The 24,483-nt window shown below is 38.9% G+C and overlaps 1 protein-coding gene across 2 annotated transcripts in view; it reads left to right on the forward strand.

The window, feature by feature from the left end:
• CTNNA1 (catenin alpha 1) overlaps nucleotides 1-23,116 on the forward strand; it is a 177,369-nt gene extending 154,253 nt beyond the window's left edge. For both annotated transcript variants that reach the window (XM_053718551.1, XM_053718552.1), the window contains 3 exons: nucleotides 593-698; nucleotides 19,851-19,985; nucleotides 22,356-23,116. In XM_053718551.1, the coding sequence (XP_053574526.1) occupies nucleotides 593-698; nucleotides 19,851-19,985; nucleotides 22,356-22,643 (529 nt within the window). In that variant the 3' untranslated portion in view covers nucleotides 22,644-23,116. The remainder of the gene's footprint in view (nucleotides 1-592; nucleotides 699-19,850; nucleotides 19,986-22,355) is intronic.
• Nucleotides 23,117-24,483: the final 1,367 nt, after the last annotated feature.

Consider the following 24,483-nt stretch of genomic DNA (forward strand, 5'->3'; position numbering starts at 1 on the left):
TGCGCGCCCCCGTAGCTCCCGCCCCCGATCCCGCCCCCCTCCACTCCACATAGAACACCGATGGCCGCCCACCCGCCTCCCACGTAAGCTCCCACCCACCAACGATACCGGCCATCGATGTCCGGTGCAGAGAGGGCCACAGAGTGGCTCTCTCTGCATCGGATGGCCAAGGGGGGTTATTGCAGGATGCCTCCATATCGAGGCATCACTGCAATAACCGGAAAGCAGCTGGAAGCGAGCAGGATCGCTTCCAGCTGCTTTCCAGACCAAGGACGTACGCCACACGTCCTCGGTCATTAACTGCATTTTTTTTGAGGACGTGTGGCGTACGTCCTTGGTCGTTAAGGGGTTAAAAAAAAAAACTGGTTAATAAAGTGCATCATTTATCTCCTTTGTAAGTTCACAATACAATCTGTAGTCAAGTCCTATTGCTGTGATTTGTTGTAATTTGCTATTTTTAAACCAACCGGTGATCAGTTGCTTTCTTAAAAGCTGCTAGTTTGCCTGAAGTTGTGCATTTTTTTATATATTTATCCCATTTAATATACTCACTTGGTTTCCTAGATATAAACTTAGATATATTTTTCTACAGAGGAAAGGGGCCATTGAAAAATACATCTGATGTTATTAGTGCTGCTAAGAAGATTGCAGAGGCTGGATCAAGAATGGATAAGTTGGGAAGAGCAATCGCTGACCAAGTAAGCTGCTCATAGTTCTGCACATACTTTCCTTAATGCTGCTTTTTATGAATTTGCACTCTTAGTTATGAAAATCTACATATAGAATTAGGATTTCTTTTTGTGGAGAGCCAGGTGTATATTACAATAAAATAGCGTATTATTGCGAGTTTATAAAGTTAGTAGTTCTGCATATTATGACTTTTCAGCTATATGTAAAGCAGATGATTCATGAATTAAAGGGACAGTCCAGAATTTTTATTGTTTAAAAAGATTGATTATCTCTTATTACCCATACCCCAGTTTCCATCTAAAGGGGAGGAGCGTCCACTGCTACATTCATCACTTGTGGGAATTAAGAACCTGGCCACCAGGAGGAGGCAAAGACACCCCAGCCAAAAGGCTTAAATACCTCCCCCACTTCCCTCATCCCCCAGTCATTTTTTGCCTTTCGTCACAGGAGGTTGGCAGAGAAGTGTCGGAAGATTCGGAGTAGTCTCTTATGGAGGGTAGTACTCTTCGCAGTGGGACTGGAATTTTAAGCAGTTCTGTCAGCCTCTCAGTGAGAGCATGGGTGAAAGTTAGAGTCCGGAGCTGCAGGGGGTGTTCTTCTGTGAAACCATTCTGACTCGTATTAACAGCTCCTTAAGCAATCAGCGTTGACGAGTTTCGCTGCCTGCGTTTATTCTCAAGTCCATGTCAGGAGCAACGCTACTAACCTGTCACACTTTAAGGGCTGTGTTCCTGTTCCATAGTGTTAATTCTGGTTAGATTGTTTCATTATATATATAATCTTTTATCTGTTTAGAATCTAGGGTAATACCATCGGAAGGGGGTTATAGAACAGGGGGGATTTTAATATACATAAGGTTTATTGTGTTTTTTTCTGCACTTGTGTGAGATAATGCTCTGTCAGTGTGGAACAGTTAGAGAGAGATTGCGGCTGGCTTTTTTGGCGCGTCTCTCGCTCAGTGCAAGGACGGTCCTCCAGCGCTAACGGGTGTTTTGGGAGACGTCCCTATAGATTAATTATATTTCCACTTGGCCTCTGGAATAAGGCTTCATACTTAATCTGATCACAGATTTTTTTAGTCCTTTTTAAGCCTTTATCATTTTTAAATACATTTTATTTAGTTTTATGTATGTACGTACTGTTACATTTTTTGAGCATTATGTTTTAGATTAGAGTGACATAATTGTGTAACACTCTTACAGCCATTAATCCAATTGCTGCACCAGTGATATTATTCCACTCAAAATTGTGTATATATTATACATGGCATATCTTGAAGCTTATTTTTTGCTTTATAATATACACTCTTTTATTTATTGGTGATATTCATTGTATATTTAATTTGTTACATATGAAAAATATCCAGAGAGATAAACCATTGTGTTTCCCTTTTTATAATAAATTGTACTAATTATTTAACCATTAGGTTGTCTTCAACTCGCTTATAATTAATCACCTTATATACCGGCACATTAACACTCCGCTCTTAGCGCCCTCCTATATCCTCTCTTTTTTTGTATCTAGACTTTTGGTGTCTCGCGTGGAAGGTGACACTTAGGAGAGGCAGTGAGTTCCATTGTCCAGCGCTACACTTCTTCTTTCTTACTCGGCACTCCATGTGACCGGATGTGCCCTCAGTAACTTCCTCTTTTTCGACCTGTGTTCGGAGGAGACGAAAGCTGTTTCTTGTAGTCCGGGTCATAGGAGGTGGTGAGTGCCCCGGCCATTGGGATATAAAGGTGCCATTTAATCAATAATCAAGTCCGTAATAAAGGCGCAAGTTATGGAGGACTCTGATATGTTGGAGGATACTTCTTTATCTAAACCTACTAACTGTGTATACTGTGAGGAGGTTCTGGTGGAACCGCCATTACAGCTCTGTTACACATGTTACAACAATATTACTACTTCCAAAAAGAATAAAGTATTTAGTATGACTGAGACGTCCACCTCTGAGGGAGGGTTCCTCGTCCCGTGAGGTGCGTTCCCTACAAGCATCTCCGATTACACAAGCAGTTCCCCAGGACATTACTAACCCTCTTGCGGGAGAGGCCCTTTAGCCATCAGACTTACACGATCAGTTGCAGACGGCGGTTTCTGCGGCCATAAATGCAATGTCTTGTCCTAAGCGCAAGTGGAAGGTACGGCACTGCTATCCGTCTCAGGGGTCTTCGACTCCGCTTGATATCTCGGACAGATTATCCGCTGAGGACGATTCAGACTTATCGGAGGATGTCGCTTCTGGGTCGGAATCGGCTACTTCTAGGCCTCCGTTCCCGGAGGAACCAGATTTCAAATTTAAGACGGAGCATTTGCATTTCCTGCTGAAGGAAGTGCTTGCTATGCTGGAGGTTCCGGAACTGAAACTCCCGGAGGAACCTTCGATCCCTAAACTGGATTGGGTTTTCAAGGGCAGGGTAGTGCCCCAGAGCTTCCCGGTTCCTATCACAATGTGAACATTATTAAGAATGAATGGGAGAAACTGGGTTCGCCCTTTTCTCCCTCGTGTTCTTTTAAGAAGCTTTTCCCCGTTCCGGATGCGCAGCTTGAACTTTACCAGGAGGGGGCAAAGTTTCCCAAACCTCAAAATGCCTATAAATACACCTCCCACCACACACATACTTCAGTTTTACAAACTTTGCCTCCTATGGAGGTGGTGGAGGTGGTGCTCGATTTGATTTCTTCTCTGATGAGCGCTTCTAAGCATTCTGAAGCCCAATTCCTCTCGCAGTACAGGGTTTGTCAGAGGGACGTGAAGAGAGTATTACCTGTTGATTTTTATGTTTTTACTCATGGGAAATCTTTTCAAGGCTTATGTTATCGGTCGTAGGGATTAATCTCCTACCTCCCTTTTTCAGATTGACGTTATACTCTTATACCATTACCTCTGCTGATAGTTTTCAGTACTGGTTTGGCTGTCTGCTATATGTGGATGGGTGTCTTTTGAGAGTGTCTTAAATAATGATACATACTTACCAGCTATATTTGGCACTTTATGTATTAATATAAAGTTTTAAATATATGCATTTACTTATATTTGCCATGAGTCATGTCTATGTGTATTTCCCTTTGCAGTCTAACACTTTCAGTATGAGAATCATGTTTTAGGAAGTAATTTTTTTAAAATTTTCTTACCTGGGGTTTAGTCTTTTTTTCCAATCTGACTTGTTTTTTCCTTAAATTTCGCGGGCAAATCTAGACTCGTGAGGGTGCAAAATGCTGTTGTTTATTCATTTTTGGTGCGAACATTTTTTGGCACAAATTTGCGTCTATAGTGTCGCAAGTTTCATAATTTACTGTATCTTTATTGACGTTGGGTTGTTTGGCGCGAAGTCACGCTTGTTATAATGCAAGTTATTCACTTTGCGTTGTGTGTCATACTTCACGCCAAATTTTTTTTTTGGTTATATTACCCCACTTCCTTTATGCTCCCTGCTCTCTTTATATTCTAGAGGGCTATGCTGTTTGCTTTTCTGCTTATTTAGCATACGCTTTTTTTCCCATTCCTGAAACTGCTATATGAGGAAATTGGATATTTTGTTTAAATAATTTTTCTTTTACATTTTGCATGATGTCTGTCTGATCCTGTCTCAGAAGCGAACAGTAGGAACCATGCTGCCTGAACACAGTTCTACCAAAGCTAAGTGTATCTGTTGTAAGCAAGCTGCAATTTATATCTCCGGCTATGTTATGTAACAGTTGTCATGATAAGCTTTTGCATGCCGATAATGTTTCTATTAGTACTAGTACAGCACCTGTTGTTCCCTCAACATCTAATGTACATGATATCCCTGTTGATATAAAAAATTATATTGCTAATGCAATACAGAAGGCTATGACTGCTATTCCACCTTCTAATAAACGTAAAAGGACTTTTAAAACTTCTCATAAAACTGATGAAATTTGTGATGACCGACCACATACTGAAATATCCTCCTCTGAAGAGATCTCTCTGGTTCAGAAGATCCTACTTCAGACATTGAAATTGATAAATCTTCTCTTTTCAAGATTGAATATATTCGGACTTTGTTGAAAGGTATTAGTTACTTTGGGTATTGTAACGCTTAAATTCTATTTTTAAACCACCTGTGATTACTCATGAGATTTTTCCTGTTTCAGATGTGGTTTCTGATGTGCTTGCTAAGGAATGGTCTAAGCCTGGTGCTTCTTTTAATCCTCCTAGGTTTAAGAAGTTATATCCTTTACCAGTGGCTAATTTGGGAGTTTTAGTAAAAAGTCCTTAAGGTTGAAGGGGCTATTTTCTACCCTTGCCAAACGTACTAGTATTCCTATGGAAGATGGTACTTCTTTTAAGGATCCTTTAGATAGGAAGATTGAATCTTATCTAAGGAAAGCTTATTTGTATTCTGGCTATTTTCTCAGGCCTGCCATTTCTATGGCTGATGTTGCGGCTGCATCAACTTTTTGATTGGATAGCTTAGCACATCAGGAAACAGATTATGATTTATCTAGCATTGTTCCTTTGCTTCAACTTGCTAATCATTTTATCTGTGATGCTATTTTTGATATCCTCAAGATTGATGTTAAATCTATGTCTTTAGCTATTCTAGCTAGAAGAGCTTTATGGCTTAAATCATGGAATGCTGACATGGTATCTAAATCTAGATTTCTATCTTTCCAGGGTAATAATTTATTTGATTCTCAGTTGGATTCTATTATTTCCACTATCACTGGGGAAGGGAGTTTTTTTTTTTTTCCCCAGATAAGGTAAATCTAAAGCTTCTAATCAGTTTAGTTACTTTCGTCAAAGAACAGAAAACCACTCCTTCACCTAAAGACACTGGTTCCAATTGGAAGCCATCTTCAAGTTGGAATAAATCCAAGCCTTATAAGAAGCCAAAGCCAGCCCCCAAGTCTTTATGAAGGTGCGACCCTCAATCCAGTTAATTGGTGGGGGGCAGATTCTGTTCAGAATCAGTGGATTCAGAGCATTGTCTCTCAAGGGTATCGAATAGGTTTCAGAATAAGACTTCCTGTGAGAAGATTCTTTCTCTCTCTCTCTCTCTCTCTCTCTCTCTCTCTCTCTCTCTCTCTCTCTCTCTCTCTCTCTCTCTCTCTCATGTTCCAACAAATTCTGTGAAAGCTCAGGCTTTTCTGAAGTGCGTTTCAGTTCCGCTTCAGGAACAGGGTCTAGGTTTTTATTTAAATCTATTCATTGTCCCAAAGAAATTTAATTCAGACCAGTTCTGGATCTGAAGTTTTTGAATCGTTCCAACTTTCAAGATGGTGACTATAAGGACTATTCTGCCTTTTGTTCAGCAAGGTCATTACATGTCCGCAATAGACTTACAGGGCACTTATCTTTACATTCCAATTTATCCAGATCACTATCGGTTTCTGAGATTCTCTTTTCTAGACAAGCATTACCAATTTGTCGCTCTTCCATTTGGCCTAGCAACAGCTCCAAGAATCTTTTCTCTTGCAAGGTGTATCCAGTCCACGGATTCATCCTTTACTTGTGGGATATTCTCATTCCCTACAGGAAGTGGCAAAGAGAGCACTCAGCAAAGCTGTCCATATAGCTCCCCCTCTAGCTCCACCCCCCAGTCATTCTCTTTGCCGGCTCTAAGCACTAGGGTCTCTCTACGGGAGGGTAAAGTGAATGTGGTGTTAGAATTGTAGTTTTTATTATCTTCAATCAAAAGTTTGTTATTTTAAAAGGTTTTGCAAGCAGTGGTGCCTTCCGTTTAAGGTACCTGTCTTGTTCCCTCCCTTCATCCGTGTCCTAAAGCTTTGGTATTGGTATCCCACAAGTAAAGGATGAATCCGTGGACTGGATACACCTTGCAAGAGAAAACAGAATTTATGCTTACCTGATAAATTACTTTCTCTTTCGGTGTATCAAGTCCACGGCCTGCCCTGGCATTTAAGTCAGTTAAAAATTTTTTTGTTTAAACTACAGTCACCACTGCACCCTATGGTTTCTCCTTTTTCTTCCTAACCTTTGGTCGAATGACTGGGGGGTGGAGCTAGAGTGGGAGCTATATGGACAGCTTTGCTGTGTGCTCTCTTTGCCACTTCCTGTAGGGAATGAGAATATCCCACAAGTAAAGGATGAATCCGTGGACTGGTTACACCGCAAGAGAAAGTAATTTATCAGGTAAGCATAAATTCTGTTTTCGAAGGTTCTCTGTGCCCTTCTATCTGTAATCAGAGTGCAGTGTATTGCGGTGTTTCCTTATTTGGGCGATATCTTGGTACTGGCTCAATTCTTTTCATTTAGCAGAATCTCACACAAATCAACTAGTGTTTCTTCAAAGACGTGGTTAGAGGATCAATTTACCAGAGAGTTTCTCGATTCCTCAGACAAGGGTCACCCTTTTAGGTTTCCAGATAGATTCAGTGTCCATGACTCTGTTTTAACAGACAGGAGACGAATGAAATTGGTTTCAGCCTGTCGAAACATTCAGTCTCGATCATTCCCTTCAGTGGCTATGTGCATGGAAGTTTTAGGTCTCATGACTGCAGCATCGGACGCGATCCCCTTTGCTCGTTCTATGAGACCTCTGCAGCTTTGCATGCTGTATCAATGGTGCAGGGATCATACACTGATATCACAATTGATATTCTTAAATCCCAGCATTCTACTCTCTCTGACTTGGTGGTTAGACCATTGTATTATTCAAGGGGCCTCTCTTGTTCATCCTTCCTGGACTGTAGTCTCAACAGATGCAAGTCTTTCAGGTTAGGTAGCTGTCTGGGGGTCTGAAAGCACACAAGGGGTTTGGAATCCTCTAGAGGCGAGGTTACCAATCAATATCTTAGAACTCTGCTATTTTCAGGGCTCTTCAGGCTTGGCCTCTATTAAAGAGAGAGCTTTTCATTCACTTTCAGACAGACAATATCACAACTGTGGCATATGTCAATCATCAGGGAGGGATTCACAGTCCTTTAGCAATGAAAGAAGTATCACAGATACTTTCTTGGGCGGAATCCAACTCTTGTCTAATTTCTGCGTTTCATATCCCAGGTGTAGACATTTGGGAAGCGGATTATCTCAGGTGTTGCATCCGGGGGAGTGGTCTCTAAATCCAGATGTTTTTTCAGATTGTACAGATGTGGGGGCTCCCAGAAATAGATCTGATGGCTTCCCAGATACCTGTCCAGGGATCTCCAGGTGGAGATAGTGGATGCGTTAGCAGTTCCTTGGTCTTACCAACTTGCTTATATTTTTCCGCCTCTAGTTCTTCTTCCAAGGGTGATTTCCAAGATCATAATGGAACAATCGCATGTGTTTCGATAGCACCAGCATGGCCTCACAGGTTTTGGTATGTGGATCTTGTCCAGATGTCCAGTTGCCAACCTTGGTCATTTCCTTTATGGCCAGACCTGTCTCAAGGGCCGTTTTTCCATCAGGATTTCAAATCACTAAATTTGAAGGTATGGAAATTGAACGTTTAGTGCTTAGTCAGAGAGGTTTCTCTGACTCAGTGATCAATACTATGTTGCAGGCTCGTAAGTCTGTTTCAAGGAATATTTATTATCGGGTTTGGAAAACCTATATTTTATGGTGTTCTTCTCATAAATTCTCTTGGCATTCTTTTAGAATTCCTAGAATTTTACAGTTTCTTCAGGACGGTTTGGATAAAGGTTTGTCTGCAAGTACTTTGAAGGGACAAATCTCTGCTCTTTCTGTTTTTTGTTTTTTTTTTTTGTTTTTTTTAAATATGATTTTTATTGCAGTTTACAATTACAGAAAAAAAGAAGAAACAAAAAAAGAAAACACAAAAGGAACAACATTCCTAAAACAGAGTAATACAGTAGTCAAAGTCATCTCACAAAAACCATATTGACAATATACAGACTCTTTTGTTTCTTACTCTGAAAAATACCTAAACCTAAATTAGCCATACTTTGCTCAAAAAAAAAAAAAAAAAAAAAAAAAAGGGAATAACTCCCTAGCTCTCTGCCCCCGTCCTCAGAAAAAATGTTGTCTCCATAGTTTGGGATATCTATCTGAGAGTATCAGTTGTAGAAAGTCCGATGACTTGCGAAAATATCCTAGTAACTGTAGTTGAACCTCTCTAGGCTGGCCCATGATTACTTTGTCCCATTTTTGTAGATAGTTTTTTATTTTTTTTTCCTCAAATATTAGTGGATCATATTGTTCTGTCACCATTCGGTGTTGGATATTACCTACCACAGACGCTTTAGTAGGGGCATATTTATTCTTCCATACTTTTAAAATCAGTTGTCTGACTAATAAAATTACAGTATTAATCAGGGATTTATTCTGAATCTGGTCATGGACCAGAAAGAAGATAGATAGCGGGCTGAGCAAGACCTTATCGGGCAAAAATCTATTTAACCAGTATTCCACTTGTTTCCATAGTTTAATAATTTTTGGACATGTATAGAACACATGGAATAGGTCAGCCAGGGGAAATTTGCATCTATAACATGCCATCTCCCCTTTCCATTTACCCATTCTACTGGGGGTTAGGTAGGCTCTGTTCAAGAGTTTCAGATGTGATTCTCTTATTGCCATATTATTAGAAAAGTTGTTTATCCTATTTAAGCTTATTTGGAAAAGGTCTGAATCTATTTCAGGAATGTCTAGTTTCCAAATACAGACCAGACTATCTACCCTTGCCTCTGCCTCCTTAAATATTAGTAGTCTATACATAGGTGCAATGGAGTGATCCCCTCTAGAGAATCTACTAATAATAGTATCCAATGGACCTAATTTCCAGCAGTCTCCTCCCGGATTTTTCTGATTGTAATAAGTGTCTGATCTGTAGATATGCAAAGAATGATCTCCTATCTAAATTAAACTCATTACTTAGGGATTCAAATGTTCTTATATGATTGGAGAGCGGATCTGCCATTTGAATCAGGTAGTTCAGATTACCTGCTGACCATTTTCTAAATGCCGCAGATGTGCAGCCACTTTCAAATTCCGGTTTTCCTCTGATAGGTAAGAATTTGGAGAGGGTATGATTTACCTCCAGAGACTTACAAATCTTGTGCCATGCTATAATTACATTATTTATTGTATATTTTAATGTAGGTTCTGGTAGCTTTGTATGGTGGGAGACGTGTAACAGTGCTTTGAGAGCATAGGGAGATATTATGTTCTCCTCTATCTCCCTACTTGTGATATAGTTGCCTGTGGTTAGCCAATCCAAGGCAATCCTAGCAAAACATGCTAGATTATAATTTATCAGGTTCGGAAAGGCGAATCCTCCCATATCTTTAGGATGCATTAATCTCGAAAGTGCAATTCGCGTTTTTTTGGGAGCCCAGAGAAAACGGGAGCAAGCTGAGTTAAATTTTTGTATGTCTCCCTTACGTATAAATGTAGGAATATTCTGTATAACAAATAAAATTTTGGGAAGTGTTCGCATTTTAATTAATGCTATCCTTGCCGAAAGTGTAAGGGGGAGTCTACTTCAATTCTGCATCTCGGCTAGACATTTCTTCCATATATAAGAAAAATTTATGTCATACCAATCTTCTGGATTTCTTGAGAGATTTATTCCTAGATATTTAATATATTTATCAGTTAATTTAAAGGGATTCTCTAGAAGGCTATTTTTATTTTTAATTATCCATAGGATCTCAGATTTATTAAGGTTTATTTTATACCCTGCAAATTTACTGAATTCTGTTAGAATGTCTACTAGGACTGGAATATTTTTGCTTGAGTTCCTTATAAAAAATAGAATGTCATCAGCATATAGTGATAGTACCACCTTATACTGTTTGATCTTAATGCCCTCCAATATTTCTCTACTCTTGATAGCAAGGGGCTCAATAGCTAGATCAAACAGTAAGGGTGAAAGGGGACATCCCTGTCTTGTCCCTTTGCAAAGAGTTATAGGGGGAGAGAGAATATTATTAATGCTAAGGTATGAGATTGGATTCTGATATAATATGGAGATATAATTATAAAAATTGCCTTTAAATCCAAAATTATTTAGGGTGGTTAATAAATGATCCCATAGGACAGAGTCAAAGGCTTTTTCTGCATCAACCGTTAATATGGCGAAATCTTGTTTTATGCCTGACCCTGTCCTACGGGATGATAGTATATATTCAATTATTGTCATAACTTTTCTTATATTTCTCTGTGCCGTTCTACCTGGGATAAACCCAGTTTGATCTGGGTGAATAACGTCTCCTATGATCTTTTTTAAGCGGACAGCTAATATGTTTGCCAAGATTTTATAGTCGCTATTAAGAAGAGAGATTGGTCTATATGAATCCATAGAATTAGGGTCCTTATCCTTTTTTAGGATAAGGGTAATATTAGATGCAGTAAAGGTTTGAGCGGGCTTAACATGAAAAAGAAAATAGTTATTAAATAGCTTAGTCAAGGTTGGGGCTTTCTCTTCCAAAAGTATTTTATAAAATTCGATCGGCAATTGATCAGGACCTGGAGCTTTCCCTAGGGCTGACTCGTTAACAGCCTTAAGCACCTCCTCTAATGTAATCTGGTTGTTCATTTCGGTCAGCTGAGCCTCAGATATTTTTGGGATTTTAATACTATTCCAGAACCCATTTTTTGCCTCCTGATTGACTTTAGCAGGGGAGTATATCTTTTGAAAAAATGCATAAAATTGCCTGATAATGTCCTTTGGAGCTGTATACTTTTTATCCTCTACTGTAATTGTCCCTATATAATTATTTTTTTTCTTACTTTTGGAAATATTTGCTAGCATTTTTGCTGATTTTGGGGAGAAAGTGCCATATGTGGCTTTATATTTGGCATCTTCTTGTAGCTGGTTTTGGATTAGGAATACTTCCCTTTCTTTTTTAGCCTTCTGATAGGTAGTCCAGTTATCGCTATTTGGACTATCAATATATTTAATAAATTTATTTTTAAGATAGTTCGTTAATTGAAGTTCCCTGGCTCTTAGCTTTCTTTTTCTCTTAACCATATAAGCCTTTATCTCGCCTCTGAGATAGGCCTTAGCGGCCTCCCAGAATATTTCTGTTTTAGAGAAATATTCGTTATTTAAAATAGCATAGTCCCTCCATTTTTGAATTAACCAATTTCTGAAATGGATATTAGAATGCATAAAGGAGGGGAAAAAAACTTGGCATATAGACTGTCTCTTTTATTCCCCAACTGGATAGACATAGAAATAATGGCATGGTCTGATAGAACTATGTTTTTAATATCTGTCTTAATTTCTAAATGTAAGAGCCTTTCCGTCACCAAAAACATATCTATTCTCGAAAAGGTACGAAATGTTTTAGATTCGCATGTAAACATTTTGTCGTCCGGATGTTGGATTCTCCATATATCCCTTAATTTAAGACCTTTTAGAAAGGAAGTCAGTATCTTGGGTTCTTTCATAGATCTATATGAACCACTAGTCCTCAGTCTATCCAGTTGGGGGACGAACACACTATTGAAGTCCCCACCAATGATTAATTGAGCGTCTATTGATTTGATTAATTTTTGAATATAATCTATCCCAAAAGTCTGGCTTACATTCGTTTGGAGCGTACAAATTGCACAGAACAAAGCGGCAGTCATTGATCTCTATTTCTAAAATTAGAAATCTACCCTCCACATCTTTTTCTTGGGATATTAGCTGGAAGTCTAAATCCTTGCTAAAAATACATGCCACTCCTCTCTTTCTTTTTACTGCTGGGGTTGCAATCACCTCCCCAATCCCACCTATTTTAAGTTTCTCTGCTTCCTGCAGGCTCAAATGAGTTTCCTGCAGGAATACAATATCTGGTTTGTATGTTTTCAAATGGTGTATTATTTTTTTCCTTTTAGCGGGGGAGGAGAAGCCCCCCACGTTCCAGGAAACTAAATTAAGTAATTTTTTCATGTCTGTTGAGCTCTTAATACTACTGAGCTCTCCCAAGGAGAGACCAGAGATAGATAACTCGTGGAAGATATAGTATGGAAAGAGAAACGAGGGGGGGGTAGAGAGACAAAACAAATTTAAAAAATAACATAGTACATAGCAACCGGACCGGTATTCGTCTGCTTGAACCGTAAAAGTACACATACATATTCTGGTTATACCTTTTTATTATCCAAGAATTGTCTAACCTCCTCTGCTGTATTTACTGTGAACATGTTATTATCTAAGAAAATTTAAATTTTTGCCGGATAAATAATTGTAGCCCTAAAACCTGCATTGATCAATTGGGTACACCATGGGGCCATCAATCTCCTCTTATTAAGTGTCTCAGCAGAGAAATCTGAAAATAGATAGATACGTTCTTTATTTATCTCTACGACAGCTTTTTTCCTGTAGTATGATAATATTCTTTGCTTGTCTTGGAAGTTTAGAAGCTTCACTAGTACTGGTCTTTTATACTTTGTAGAGCTATATTTTTTTTGCGTTTGTGCCCAGTCTGTGAGCCCTTTCCACTACTATCTCTGTACTGCTTGGGGGCATATCAAGTATTTCTGGTAGTGTTTTTTTAATGAATGTCAATAGGTCAGTGAACTCTGGGGTCTCTGGGAGGCCTACTATTTTCAGATTGTTTCTCCGTGACCTATCTTCTAAATCGTCAAGTCGTGATTGCAGAGATTTAATTATCTTAGTCTGGTCATCTAGGAGATTCTGTTGTGTATGCTGCATGTCGTCTAAATTTGAAATTCTATTTTCTATTTCCCCAAGTCTACTTGAAACCTGTTTTAGTTCATTTGTTACAGTCGTTAGCTCTGTCTTAACTCCTCCAAATTGTGGCAGGAATAGGTCTGAGATTTGTTTTACTAGGTTATTTGTGTCAATAAGAGTGTTGGGTCCAAGGAGAATGTCTGCTGCCCCTGCTTCTATACTGCCTATACTTGATCTAGGCTTCCTGTCCTTAATTTTTGGTGGCATTATACCTGTATCTGTTCTGGTAATCCCTAGAAATTTGTCCATATAGGGGAAGAGGCACAGCTCTTTCTGTTTTATTTCATTGAAAGAGTGCTAAACTTCCTGATATTCACTGTTTTTTGTTCAGGCTTTGGTCCGTATCAAACCTGTTATTAAAGGGACAGTCTACCATAGAATTATTATTTTAAAAGATAGATAATCCCTTTATTACCCATTCCCCAGTTTTGCATAACCAACACAGTTATGTTAATATAGTTTTTACCTCTGTGATTACCTTGTATCTAGGAACCTTCTTCCAACCCCCTGATCACATGACTGTGACTGTTTATTATCTATTTTCTTAAATTTAGCATTGTTTTGTGCTAAATCTTAAAGTGAAGGTAAAGTTTTTTTAATCGGCAATCGTTTTTATGTTCCTGTTAATAACCCAAATGCAGTCGCTAGGGTTTTTTTTTAAATAACATTATCTATTTTGTTCTAATTATAACTTTATTTTTCCTACCGTTCCTTGAATAATCTCCTCCCACGCTCCATTTCCTGGTTTATGACACTCTGACGTATAGAGCGGTCCCACCCGCTCTATACGTGTTTCGCATACTCGTGCACATCGAGCACGGATTAACCGCGCATGCGCATCATTTATGGAATGTAGGTAATCTGAGCGAAACAAATGTTGCCGTCTGAGTTCCTCGGCAGCTCCTTCAATGACTACAACCCATTTGCGCGAAACGAGGACGCGCGCGCTTGAAAATTGAGGAGGAGAAATTGCCACGCATGCGCATTGAAGCCGCAATGTTTATGACGAAATTTGACGGCCGCCTAACGGACAGAAAATCAATTGGATCTCTGAAGCACGTGATGGTTATTTAGAAAAAAAGAAAAATGTACGGGTTGTTTTTCGGAAAGCCGATTAGATCAGATAAACATTAGATATCACAGGTAATATATGTTTTATAACAAATTGATGAATGAAACTTATATTTATTTGCCATCATATCTCTAATTATTTGTTATAAGGCGTTTGACTTTACCTTCACTTTAAATAACCCCCTGTGCCTGAACACAGTGTTATCTATATGGCCCACGTGTACTTTCTGTCTCTTTGTGTTGAAAAGAGATTTAAAAAGCATGTGATAAGAGGCAGCCCTCAAAGGCTTAGAAATTAGCATATGAGTCTTCCTATGTTTACTTTAAACTAAGAATACCAAGAGAAAAAAGCAAATTTGATGATAAAAGTAAATTGGAAAGTTGATTATTAAGTCCTATCTGAATAATGAAAGTTTAATTTATACTAGACTGTCCCTTTAAGTCTATTTCTCCTCCATGGAGTCTTAATTTTTTGAAGGCTTTGCAGGCTTCTCCTTTTGAGCCTATGTATTCTTTGGATATTAAACTACTTTCTTGGAAAGTATTGTTCCTTTTGGCTATCTCTTGTGCTAGAAGAGTTTCTGAATTGTCTGCTCTCTTGTGAGTCTCCTTTTCTGATTTTCCATCAGAATAAAGCAGTTTTGCAGACTTAGTTTAAATTTCTTCCTAAGGTTGTAAATTCTAACATTAGTAGGGAAATTGTTCCTTCCTTGTGTCCGAATCCTAAGAATTTGCTTGAAAAATTGTTACACTCTTTGGATGTGGTAAGGGCTTTGAAATACTATGAGGCTACTAAGGATTTCAGGAAGACTTCTAGTCTACTGTCTTTTCTGGTTCTAGGAAAGGTCAGAAAGCCTCTGCCATTTCTTTGGTGTCTTGGTTAAAGCTTTTGATTCACAAGGCTTATTTGGTGGCTGGACAGTCTCCGCCTCAGAGAATTACAGCTCATTCTACTCGATCAGTTGCCACTTCTTGGGCTTTTAAGAATGAAGCTTCAGTTGATCAGATTTGCAAAGCAGCAAATTGGTGGTCTTTGCATATATTTACTAAATTTTACCATTTCGATGTATTTGCTTCTTCTGAAGCAGTCTTTGGTAGAAAAGTTCTTGAGACAGCTGTCTGTTTGATTCTTCTGTTTATAAGAAGAACTTATTTTTTGGATTTAATTTCTCAGCGGACATAGCCGTTTTTATTTTATCTCTCCCTCTCTAGTGAGTCTTCTGTGGACTTCCACATCTTGGGTATTTTATCCCATACGTCACTAGCTCATGGACTCTTGCCATTTACATGAAAGAAAACATAATTTATGTAAGAACTTACCTGATTAATTTCTTTCATAATGGCAAAAGTCCATGAGGCCCACCCTGTTTTTGGTGGTTATATTTTTTGTATAAAAGCACAATATTATTTTCCAGTTCCTCTTTTTGTATGCTTTTTTTACTCCTCTTTACACCTCACTACTTGGCTATACGTTAAACTGAAGTATGTGTGTGGTGGGAGGTGTATTTATAGGCGTTTTCTCCAACATAGGTGTGTCCGGTCCACGGCGTCATCCTTACTTGTGGGATATTCTCTTCCCCAACAGGAAATGGCAAAGAGCCCAGCAAAGCTGGTCACATGATCCCTCCTAGGCTCCGCCTACCCCAGTCATTCTCTTTGCCGTTGTACAGGCAACATCTCCACGGAGATGGCTTAGAGTTTTTTAGTGTTTAACTGTAGTTTTTATTATTCAATCAAGAGTTTGTTATTTTAAAATAGTGCTGGTATGTACTATTTACTCAGAAACAGAAAAGAGATGAAGATTTCTGTTTGTATGAGGAAAATGATTTTAGCACCGTAACTAAAATCCATGGCTGTTCCACACAGGACTGTTGAGAGCAATTAACTTCAGTTGGGGGAACAGTGTGCAGTCTCTTACTGCTTGAGGTATGACACATTCTAACAAGACGATGTAATGCTGGAAGCTGTCATTTTCCCTATGGGATCCGGTAAGCCATGTTTATTAAGATAGTAAATAAGGGCTTCACAAGGGCTTATTAAGACTGTAGACTTTTTCTGGGCTAAATCGATTCATTATTAACACATATTTAGCCTTGAGGAATCATTTAATCTGGGTATTTTGATAAGATTATATCGGCAGGCACTGTTTTAGACACCTTATTCTTTAGGGACTTTCCCTAATCATTGTCAGAGCCTCATTTTCGCGCCGGTATGGCGCACTTGTTTTTGAGAACAGCATGGCATGCAGCTGCATGTGTGTGGAGCTCTGATACATAGAAAAGTCTTTCTGAAGGCATCATTTGGTATCGTATTCCCCTTTGGGCTTGGTTGGGTCTCAGCAAAGCAGATTCCAGGGACTGTAAAGGGGTTAAATATAAAATCGGCTCCGGTTCCGTTATTTTAAGGGTTAAAGCTTCAAAATTTGGTGTGCAATACTTTTAAGGCTTTAAGATACTGTGGTGAAATTTTGGTGAAGACCATTACAACTGTTCATGCTCAGTCAGTGGAATGGGGACTATTCAGACTTGTCTCCGAAGATACAAGTAAATCAGAAGACCAGAGACTCACTCCGTTGGTGGCTGTCCCTGGACAACCTGTCACAAGGGATGACCTTCCGCAGACCAGAGTGGGTCATTGTCACGACCGACGCCAGTCTGATGGGCTGGGGCGCGGTCTGGGGATCCCTGAAAGCTCAGGGTCTTTGGTCTCGGGAAGAATCTCTTCTACCGATAAATATTCTGGAACTGAGAGCGATATTCAATGCTCTCAAGGCTTGGCCTCAGCTAGCGAGGACCAAGTTCATATGGTTTCAATCAGACAACATGACAACTGTTGCGTACATCAACCATCAGGGGGGAACAAGGAGTTCCCTAGCGATGGAAGAAGTGACCAAAATCATTCTATGGGCGGAGTCTCACTCCTGCCACCTGTCTGCTATCCACATCCCAGGAGTGGAAAATTGGGAAGCGGATTTTCTGAGTCGTCAGACATTGCATCCGGGGGAGTGGGAACTCCATCCGGAAATCTTTGCCCAAGTCACTCAGCTGTGGGGCATTCCAGACATGGATCTGATGGCCTCTCGTCAGAACTTCAAAGTTCCTTGCTACGGGTCCAGATCCAGGGATCCCAAGGCGGCTCTAGTGGATGCACTAGTAGCACCTTGGACCTTCAAACTAGCTTATGTGTTCCCGCCATTTCCTCTCATCCCCAGGCTGGTAGCCAGGATCAATCAGGAGAGGGCGTCGGTGATCTTGATAGCTCCTGCGTGGCCACGCAGGACTTGGTATGCAGATCTGGTGAATATGTCATCGGCTCCACCTTGGAAGCTACCTTTGAGACGAGACCTTCTTGTTCAGGGTCCGTTCGAACATCCGAATCTGGTTTCACTCCAGCTGACTGCTTGGAGATTGAACGCTTGATTTTATCGAAGCGAGGATTCTCAGATTCTGTTATCGATACTCTTGTTCAGGCCAGAAAGCCTGTAACTAGAAAGATTTACCACAAAATTTGGAAAAAATATATCTGTTGGTGTGAATCTAAAGGATTCCCTTGGGACAAGGTTAAGATTCCTAGGATTTTATCCTTCCTTCAAGAAGGATTGGAAAAAGGATTATCTGCAAGTTCCCTGAAGGGACAGATTTCTGCCTTGTCGGTGTTACTTCACAAAAAGCTGGCAGCTGTGCCAGATGTTCTAGCCTTTGTTCAGGCTCTGGTTAGAACCAAGCCTGTTTACAAACCTTTGACTCCTCCTTGGAGTCTCAACCTAGTTCTTTCAGTTCTTCAGGGGGTTCCGTTTGAACCCTTACATTCCGTTGATATTAAGTTATTATCTTGGAAAGTTTTGTTTTTGGTTGCAACTTCTTCTGCTAGAAGAGTTTCAGAATTATCTGCTCTGCAGTGTTCTTCTCCTTATCTGGGGTTCCATGCAGATAAGGTGGTTTTGCGTACTAAACCTGGTTTTCTTCCAAAAGTTGTTTCTAACAAAAACATTAACCAGGAGATAGTTGTGCCTTCTTTGTGTCCTAATCCAGTTTCAAAGATGGAACGTTTGTTGCACAACTTGGATGTAGTTCGTGCTCTCAAATTTTACTTAGCAGCTACTAAGGATTTCAGACAAACTTCGTCTTTGTTTGTTGTTTATTCTGGTAAACGGAGAGGTTAAAAAGCAAATTCTACCTCTCTCTCCTTCTGGATTAAAAGCATTATCCGATTGGCTTATGAGACTGCCGGACGGCAGCCTCCTGAAAGAATCACAGCTCACTCCACTAGGGCTGTGGCTTCCACATGGGCCTTCAAGAACGAGGCTTCTGTTGATCAGATATGTTAGGCAGCGACTTGGTCTTCACTGCACACTTTTACTAAATTTTACAAATTTGATACTTTTGCTTCTTCTGAGGCTATTTTTGGGAGAAAGGTTTTGCAAGCCGTGGTGCCTTCCATTTAGGTGACCTGATTTGCTCCCTCCCTTCATCCGTGTCCTAAAGCTTTGGTATTGGTTCCCACAAGTAAGGATGACGCCGTGGACCGGACACACCTATGTTGGAGAAAACAGAATTTATGTTTACCTGATAAATTACTTTCTCCAACGGTGTGTCCGGTCCACGGCCCGCCCTGGTTTTTTTTTTTAATCAGGTCTGATAATTTATTTTCTTTAACTACAGTCACCACGGTAACATATGGTTTCTCCTATGCAAATATTCCTCCTTAACGTCGGTCGAATGACTGGGGTAGGCGGAGCCTAGGAGGGATCATGTGACCAGCTTTGCTGGGCTCTTTGCCATTTCCTGTTGGGGAAGAGAATATCCCACAAGTAAGGATGACGCCGTGGACCGGACACACCGTTGGAGAAAGTAATTTATCAGGTAAACATAAATTCTGTTTTTGAGGTTTGGGAAACTTTGCCCCCTCCTGGTAGGAATGTATATCTTATACGTCACTAGCTCATGGACTCTTGCCATTATGAAAGAAATTAATTTATCAGGTAAGTTCTTACGTAAATTGTTTTTTTCTTTCATGGTTCAGATAGAGCATGCAATTTTAATCAACTTTCTAATTTACTCCTATTAACAACTTTTCTTTGTTCTCTTGCTCTCTTTATAGTGAAAAAGCAGGAATCTAAGCCAAGGAGCTGGCCCATTGTTGGTTCAGCACCCTGCATAGCGATTGGTGGCTACGTTTAGCCACCAATCCGCAAGCAGAACCAAGGTGCTGAACTAAAAATGGTCCGGTTCCTAATCTTACATTCTTGCTTTTCAAATAAAAATATCAAGTGAACAAAGAAATTGATAATAGGAGTAAATTAGAAAGTTGCTTAAAATTGCATCTGAGTCATGACTAATACTGCACATGTGATCACTTAGATCCTGAAAAAATGGTTTATTGGAGAGTATTGTACCAACTGTATCTGAATTAATGTACCACCATCACCCCTTTTTAAGCTTTTCACTATTTAATTTTGTTCTTCTTTTCTAGTGCCCAGACTCTGCTTGTAAACAAGATCTCCTAGCATACCTGCAGCGTATTGCCTTGTATTGCCATCAGTTAAATATCTGCAGCAAAGTCAAGGCTGAAGTTAATAACCTGGGTGGTGAACTTGTTGTTTCTGGAGTAAGTTAGGTTTTTTTTGGACACTTACTAAAGCATTTTGTTACTTTACATTTATCGTATGGTATTGAATGACATGACTTTATTTTTATTTAGATTTGTATATGTCAATGCACAAAGCTTCACATGGACATACTTTATTTATGCTGAATAATTAAGAAATGAACTGCAGCCAATCAGCAGTGCTGGGGTCATGAACTCTTACTGTGCCTTTTTGAGATTTGACTTAACTCTCATGAGATTTCATAGTAAACTTCCTTAAACTGAATAGGGAAATTACAGGATTGTGCACGAAGCTTGCTCCTTTGCTTGTCCTTGGGCAGGCATACTGATTTGCTGCTTAAAGTCCTTTGCAATGGGTTTTGAATACTTAGGACATTTTGAGTTAAAATATTTTTCTTTTTCACATAGAGATGTTCAGGTGATATTTTTTAGTCCGCTTTTTACAGCTATGCTGCATCACTTTCAAGTGTTTCAACATTTGGGTATCATGGCCCTTTAATGTATTTAAAAAAAAATACCTGTTGGGGAGGAATTAAAATGAAATTTGTTAAAATAAAATATTAAAACAGTTTGTTCAGATGAGTGAGCTGTGCTATACTACTGTCCAATCGGTCATTAGCCACAAGTACAATAATAACTGTGACAATTAAAACTATGCTAGTGCCTCCTAGTTTTAAAAAAAAAAAAAAATACTCCCTTTAACAAAAAAAGAAAGAAAAAAAAGATCTAAAAGGTGTGTTGTGCAGTATAGAAGTAGCCGGGCTGTATATTTTATTGATAAACACCATGTAAAATATAGTATATTTTGGGAAACTGGACTGTGCAAATAAGAAAAATTGTTTAAAATCTAAATTGCCAGTGTCTTTGAGTGTAGAACAGCTCTTGACAGAGAGCAGCAGATAATAGCTGGTGATAAATGTGAGGGGTCTATGTGATATTTCCTACTTGCTGTTTTACATGAAAGCAAGTGCAAAACAAACACAGCTTCTTGTATTTTTTATTAACAGGGGAATAGAAAACGTTAAAATAGTAGATGGCAAGGATTGCTAGGCAAGTTGAAGGTACCCAGGTAGATAACGAGTATAAGAATATAAATATATATAGAGAGACTGACTTTCCTATATTTTCCATAGCAGAATTTAGCGAGTGAAAAGGAAACCATTTAACTCATAGGATACAAACAATACATTGTGATAATCCACATTAATCCTAACATGCGTTGTGTTGTTTTTGGGGCAGCTGTTTTGAAGCATATTGCATGGAATGGCCAAAAAAACTGGCTAAGAAGCCTGTCATGATCATTGGGCTCGTTGGCTGCTGCAATGTTTTTTTCTCTTGAAGGAATAGAAAAGTCAAAATTGAAATGTACATGGGTGTATTTAAATTGTTAAACTAAAGCATTTTTACAATACATTTCCAAAGAAAAATTGCTTTTAGTAATGTTACTGTTTCAGTAGCATATGTACACTCCCTACATTTGATTAGAGGATCAGGACTCAGGCATTGTGTTTGAATCCTGATCCTCTAGTCAAATGTAGGATACGTGCATATGCCACTGAAACAGTAATAACTTTTACTATAGAATTATTTTTGCTAATGGGAGTATATTGCACAAATGCTTCTACTTAAAACAGAAATGGGTTAATGGACATTTTAGCTTTAAAGGGACAGTCAACACCAGAAATGTTTTTGTTTAAAAAGATAGATAATCCCTTTATTACCCATTCCCCAGTTTTGTATAAGTTATAATCATAAATGTTTTACCTCTGTAATTACCTTGTATCTAAGCCTCTGCAGACTGCCCCTTATTTCAGTTCATTTGACAGACTAGCATTTTAGCCAATCAATGCTCACTCCTCGGTAAATTCACGTGCATGAGCTCAATCTTATCTATGTGAAACACATGAAGTAATGCCCTCTAGTGGTGAAAAACTGTCAAATGCTTTCAGATTAGAGGCGGCCTTAAAGGTCTAAGAAATTAGCATATGAGCCTCCTAGGTTTAGCTTTCAACTAAGGATACCAAAAGAACAAAGCAAAATTGGTGATAAAAGTAAATTGGAAAGTTGATTAAAATTACATGCCCTATTTAAATCATGAGGTTTTTTTTTTGTTTTGTTTTTTTTTTGGACTTGACTGTCCCTTTAACCTTTCCTTCCCTTTAATGGGACTTAAAACACTTTGATATTAATATAGAAAGTTTAATTGTGCATAACTGAAACAACCTGGGTGTTATACGTATGCATACTTGTAACAGTACATGTGTAGACTTAATTTGTTCATGTACTGGGGTTTAAAGGGATGACAACATTGCACAAATAAATTTATTCCACTTACTGAATTATATTTTATTTATTTTTGTAAACTTTTAGGTGGACAGTGCCATGTCCTTAATACAAGCTGCCAAAAACTTAATGAATGCTGTAGTACAAACGGTTAAAGCTTCCTATGTAGCTTCCACCAAGTATCAAAAGTCCCAAGGAATGGCATCTCTGAATCTTCCAGCCGTCTCATGGAAAATGAAGGCTCCAGAGAAGAAACCTCTTGTCAAACGAGAAAAACAAGATGAAACGCAAACTAAAATAAAACGTGCATCACAGAAAAAACATGTCAACGTTGTTCAGGCTCTCAGTGAATTCAAAGCTATGGAGAGCATATAAATATATGTATTTAGAATCAACTATCTTTTATTTACATTACTTTTTTTTTTTTTTATGTTTTTGATTCACTAAAAATTGCGTAATATAATTAAAATATTGTGTGTCTTATCTGGTGATAAATAGTTTGAGTGTGAGTGAAATATTTTGATGGGGAAAAACATTTTAGTAGCATTTATACTCAGATCTTTCATACTCATTTTTACTTTACTCAACATCTAAGAGCATTCGCTCAAATTTTAAAATAACTTTATATGTACCACTTATATTGAATGATTTTTCCCCTCAATTTTTTATGAAAAACCCTTTAATTTCCACTACAATCTTTTGATAGCAAGTACTGCCAGAATATTTTAAATGCTTTGTATAGATTAAAAATAAAAGATTTTATTGTATACAAGACTGGGGCACAAAATGCTACATTTAATTTGAAATGTGTGTTTGTGAGTTGTTAATAAAGCTACTTTTTTTAGTTATTCATCTGTTCTTTTTGGCTTTTTTAAATATTACTTGCTGGATGTCAGAGATGGATATATGTAGGTGTGTGTGTATATATAGCTAGATAGATGGATGTGTGTGTAGATGGAGGTGGGGACCGAGGGAGAGACATTGTCTGGGAATGCTTTCCAAAAGATTTAGGAAACAGTCTGTTGGAGAGTGTGTGCCCATTCAACCAAAAGAGAATTTGTGAGGTTAAGCACAGCTGTTTGACAGGAAGGTCTGGCTCACAATTGGCGTTCCAATTCATCCCAAACATGTTTCATGGGGCTGAAGTTAGGGCTTGATTTTCTACACCATACTTGTCTAGCCACATCTTTATGGACACCGCTTTGTGCATTGGGGCACCGTCATGCTTGAACAGTAAAGGGCCTTCCCCCAAACAGTTGTCACAAAGTTGGAAGCACCCAATTGCCTAAAATGTCTTTGTATCCTGTTGGATTAAGATGACTTCACTGTAACTAAAGGCCTAGCCTAAATCCTGAAAAACAGCCCCAGACCATTTTCCTTCCTCCACTAAACTTTACAGTAGACACTATGCATTCCAATAAGTAGTATTCTCCTAACATCTGACTTACCCATAGTCTCCCATCATATGGTCAGATAGTGAAGCATAATTGGTTACTCCAGAGAACGTTTCAACTACTCTAGAGTCTAGTGGCAGCGTGCTTTACAGCCACCCCCTTGGCATTGCATGTTGACATGAGGCTTATACAACATTTTTGTCTTGGAAGCCTATTTCATGAAGTTCCCAACACACAATTGTGCTAATGTTGCTTCCAGAAGCATTTTGGAATTGTGTAATGAGTGATGCAACATATTGAAGGTGATTTATTTTGAATGATGAGTCCACAGAGAAGCCTTGACATGTGGAATATAATTCCCACCACTAGGAGGAGGCCAAGAACCAACTCAAGAGCTTATAATCCCTCCCACCTCCCAACCGTACTACTTTCTTTTACAAAGATATGACGAGTCCACGGATTTCATCCTTACTTGTGGGATATTAACCTCTTGCTAACAGGAAGTGGCAAAGAGCACCACCGCAGAGCTGTATGTGTGTATATATATATATATATATATATATATATATATACATATACACAGGGTACCTGCACAACGGAGCGCACTAACAGATCCTCCAATTTGAAAATAATGTATTGACCGGCTCACTGGTAGGGGAGGGCGGGATATGCAAATCCCTAATCACTGACAATGGCAGCTAATGGTTCGGCGTGTCTGTTCCACACGCAAAAGAAATCCAGAATCCAGAAAGTTAAACCATAGAAGCGCTCAAAGTCCATGAGTGTAGAATAAAAGTTGAACTTTATTAGAACATTTAAAA

This window comes from Bombina bombina, chromosome 6 (assembly GCF_027579735.1).
Source record: "Bombina bombina isolate aBomBom1 chromosome 6, aBomBom1.pri, whole genome shotgun sequence".
Taxonomy (NCBI): domain Eukaryota; kingdom Metazoa; phylum Chordata; class Amphibia; order Anura; family Bombinatoridae; genus Bombina; species Bombina bombina.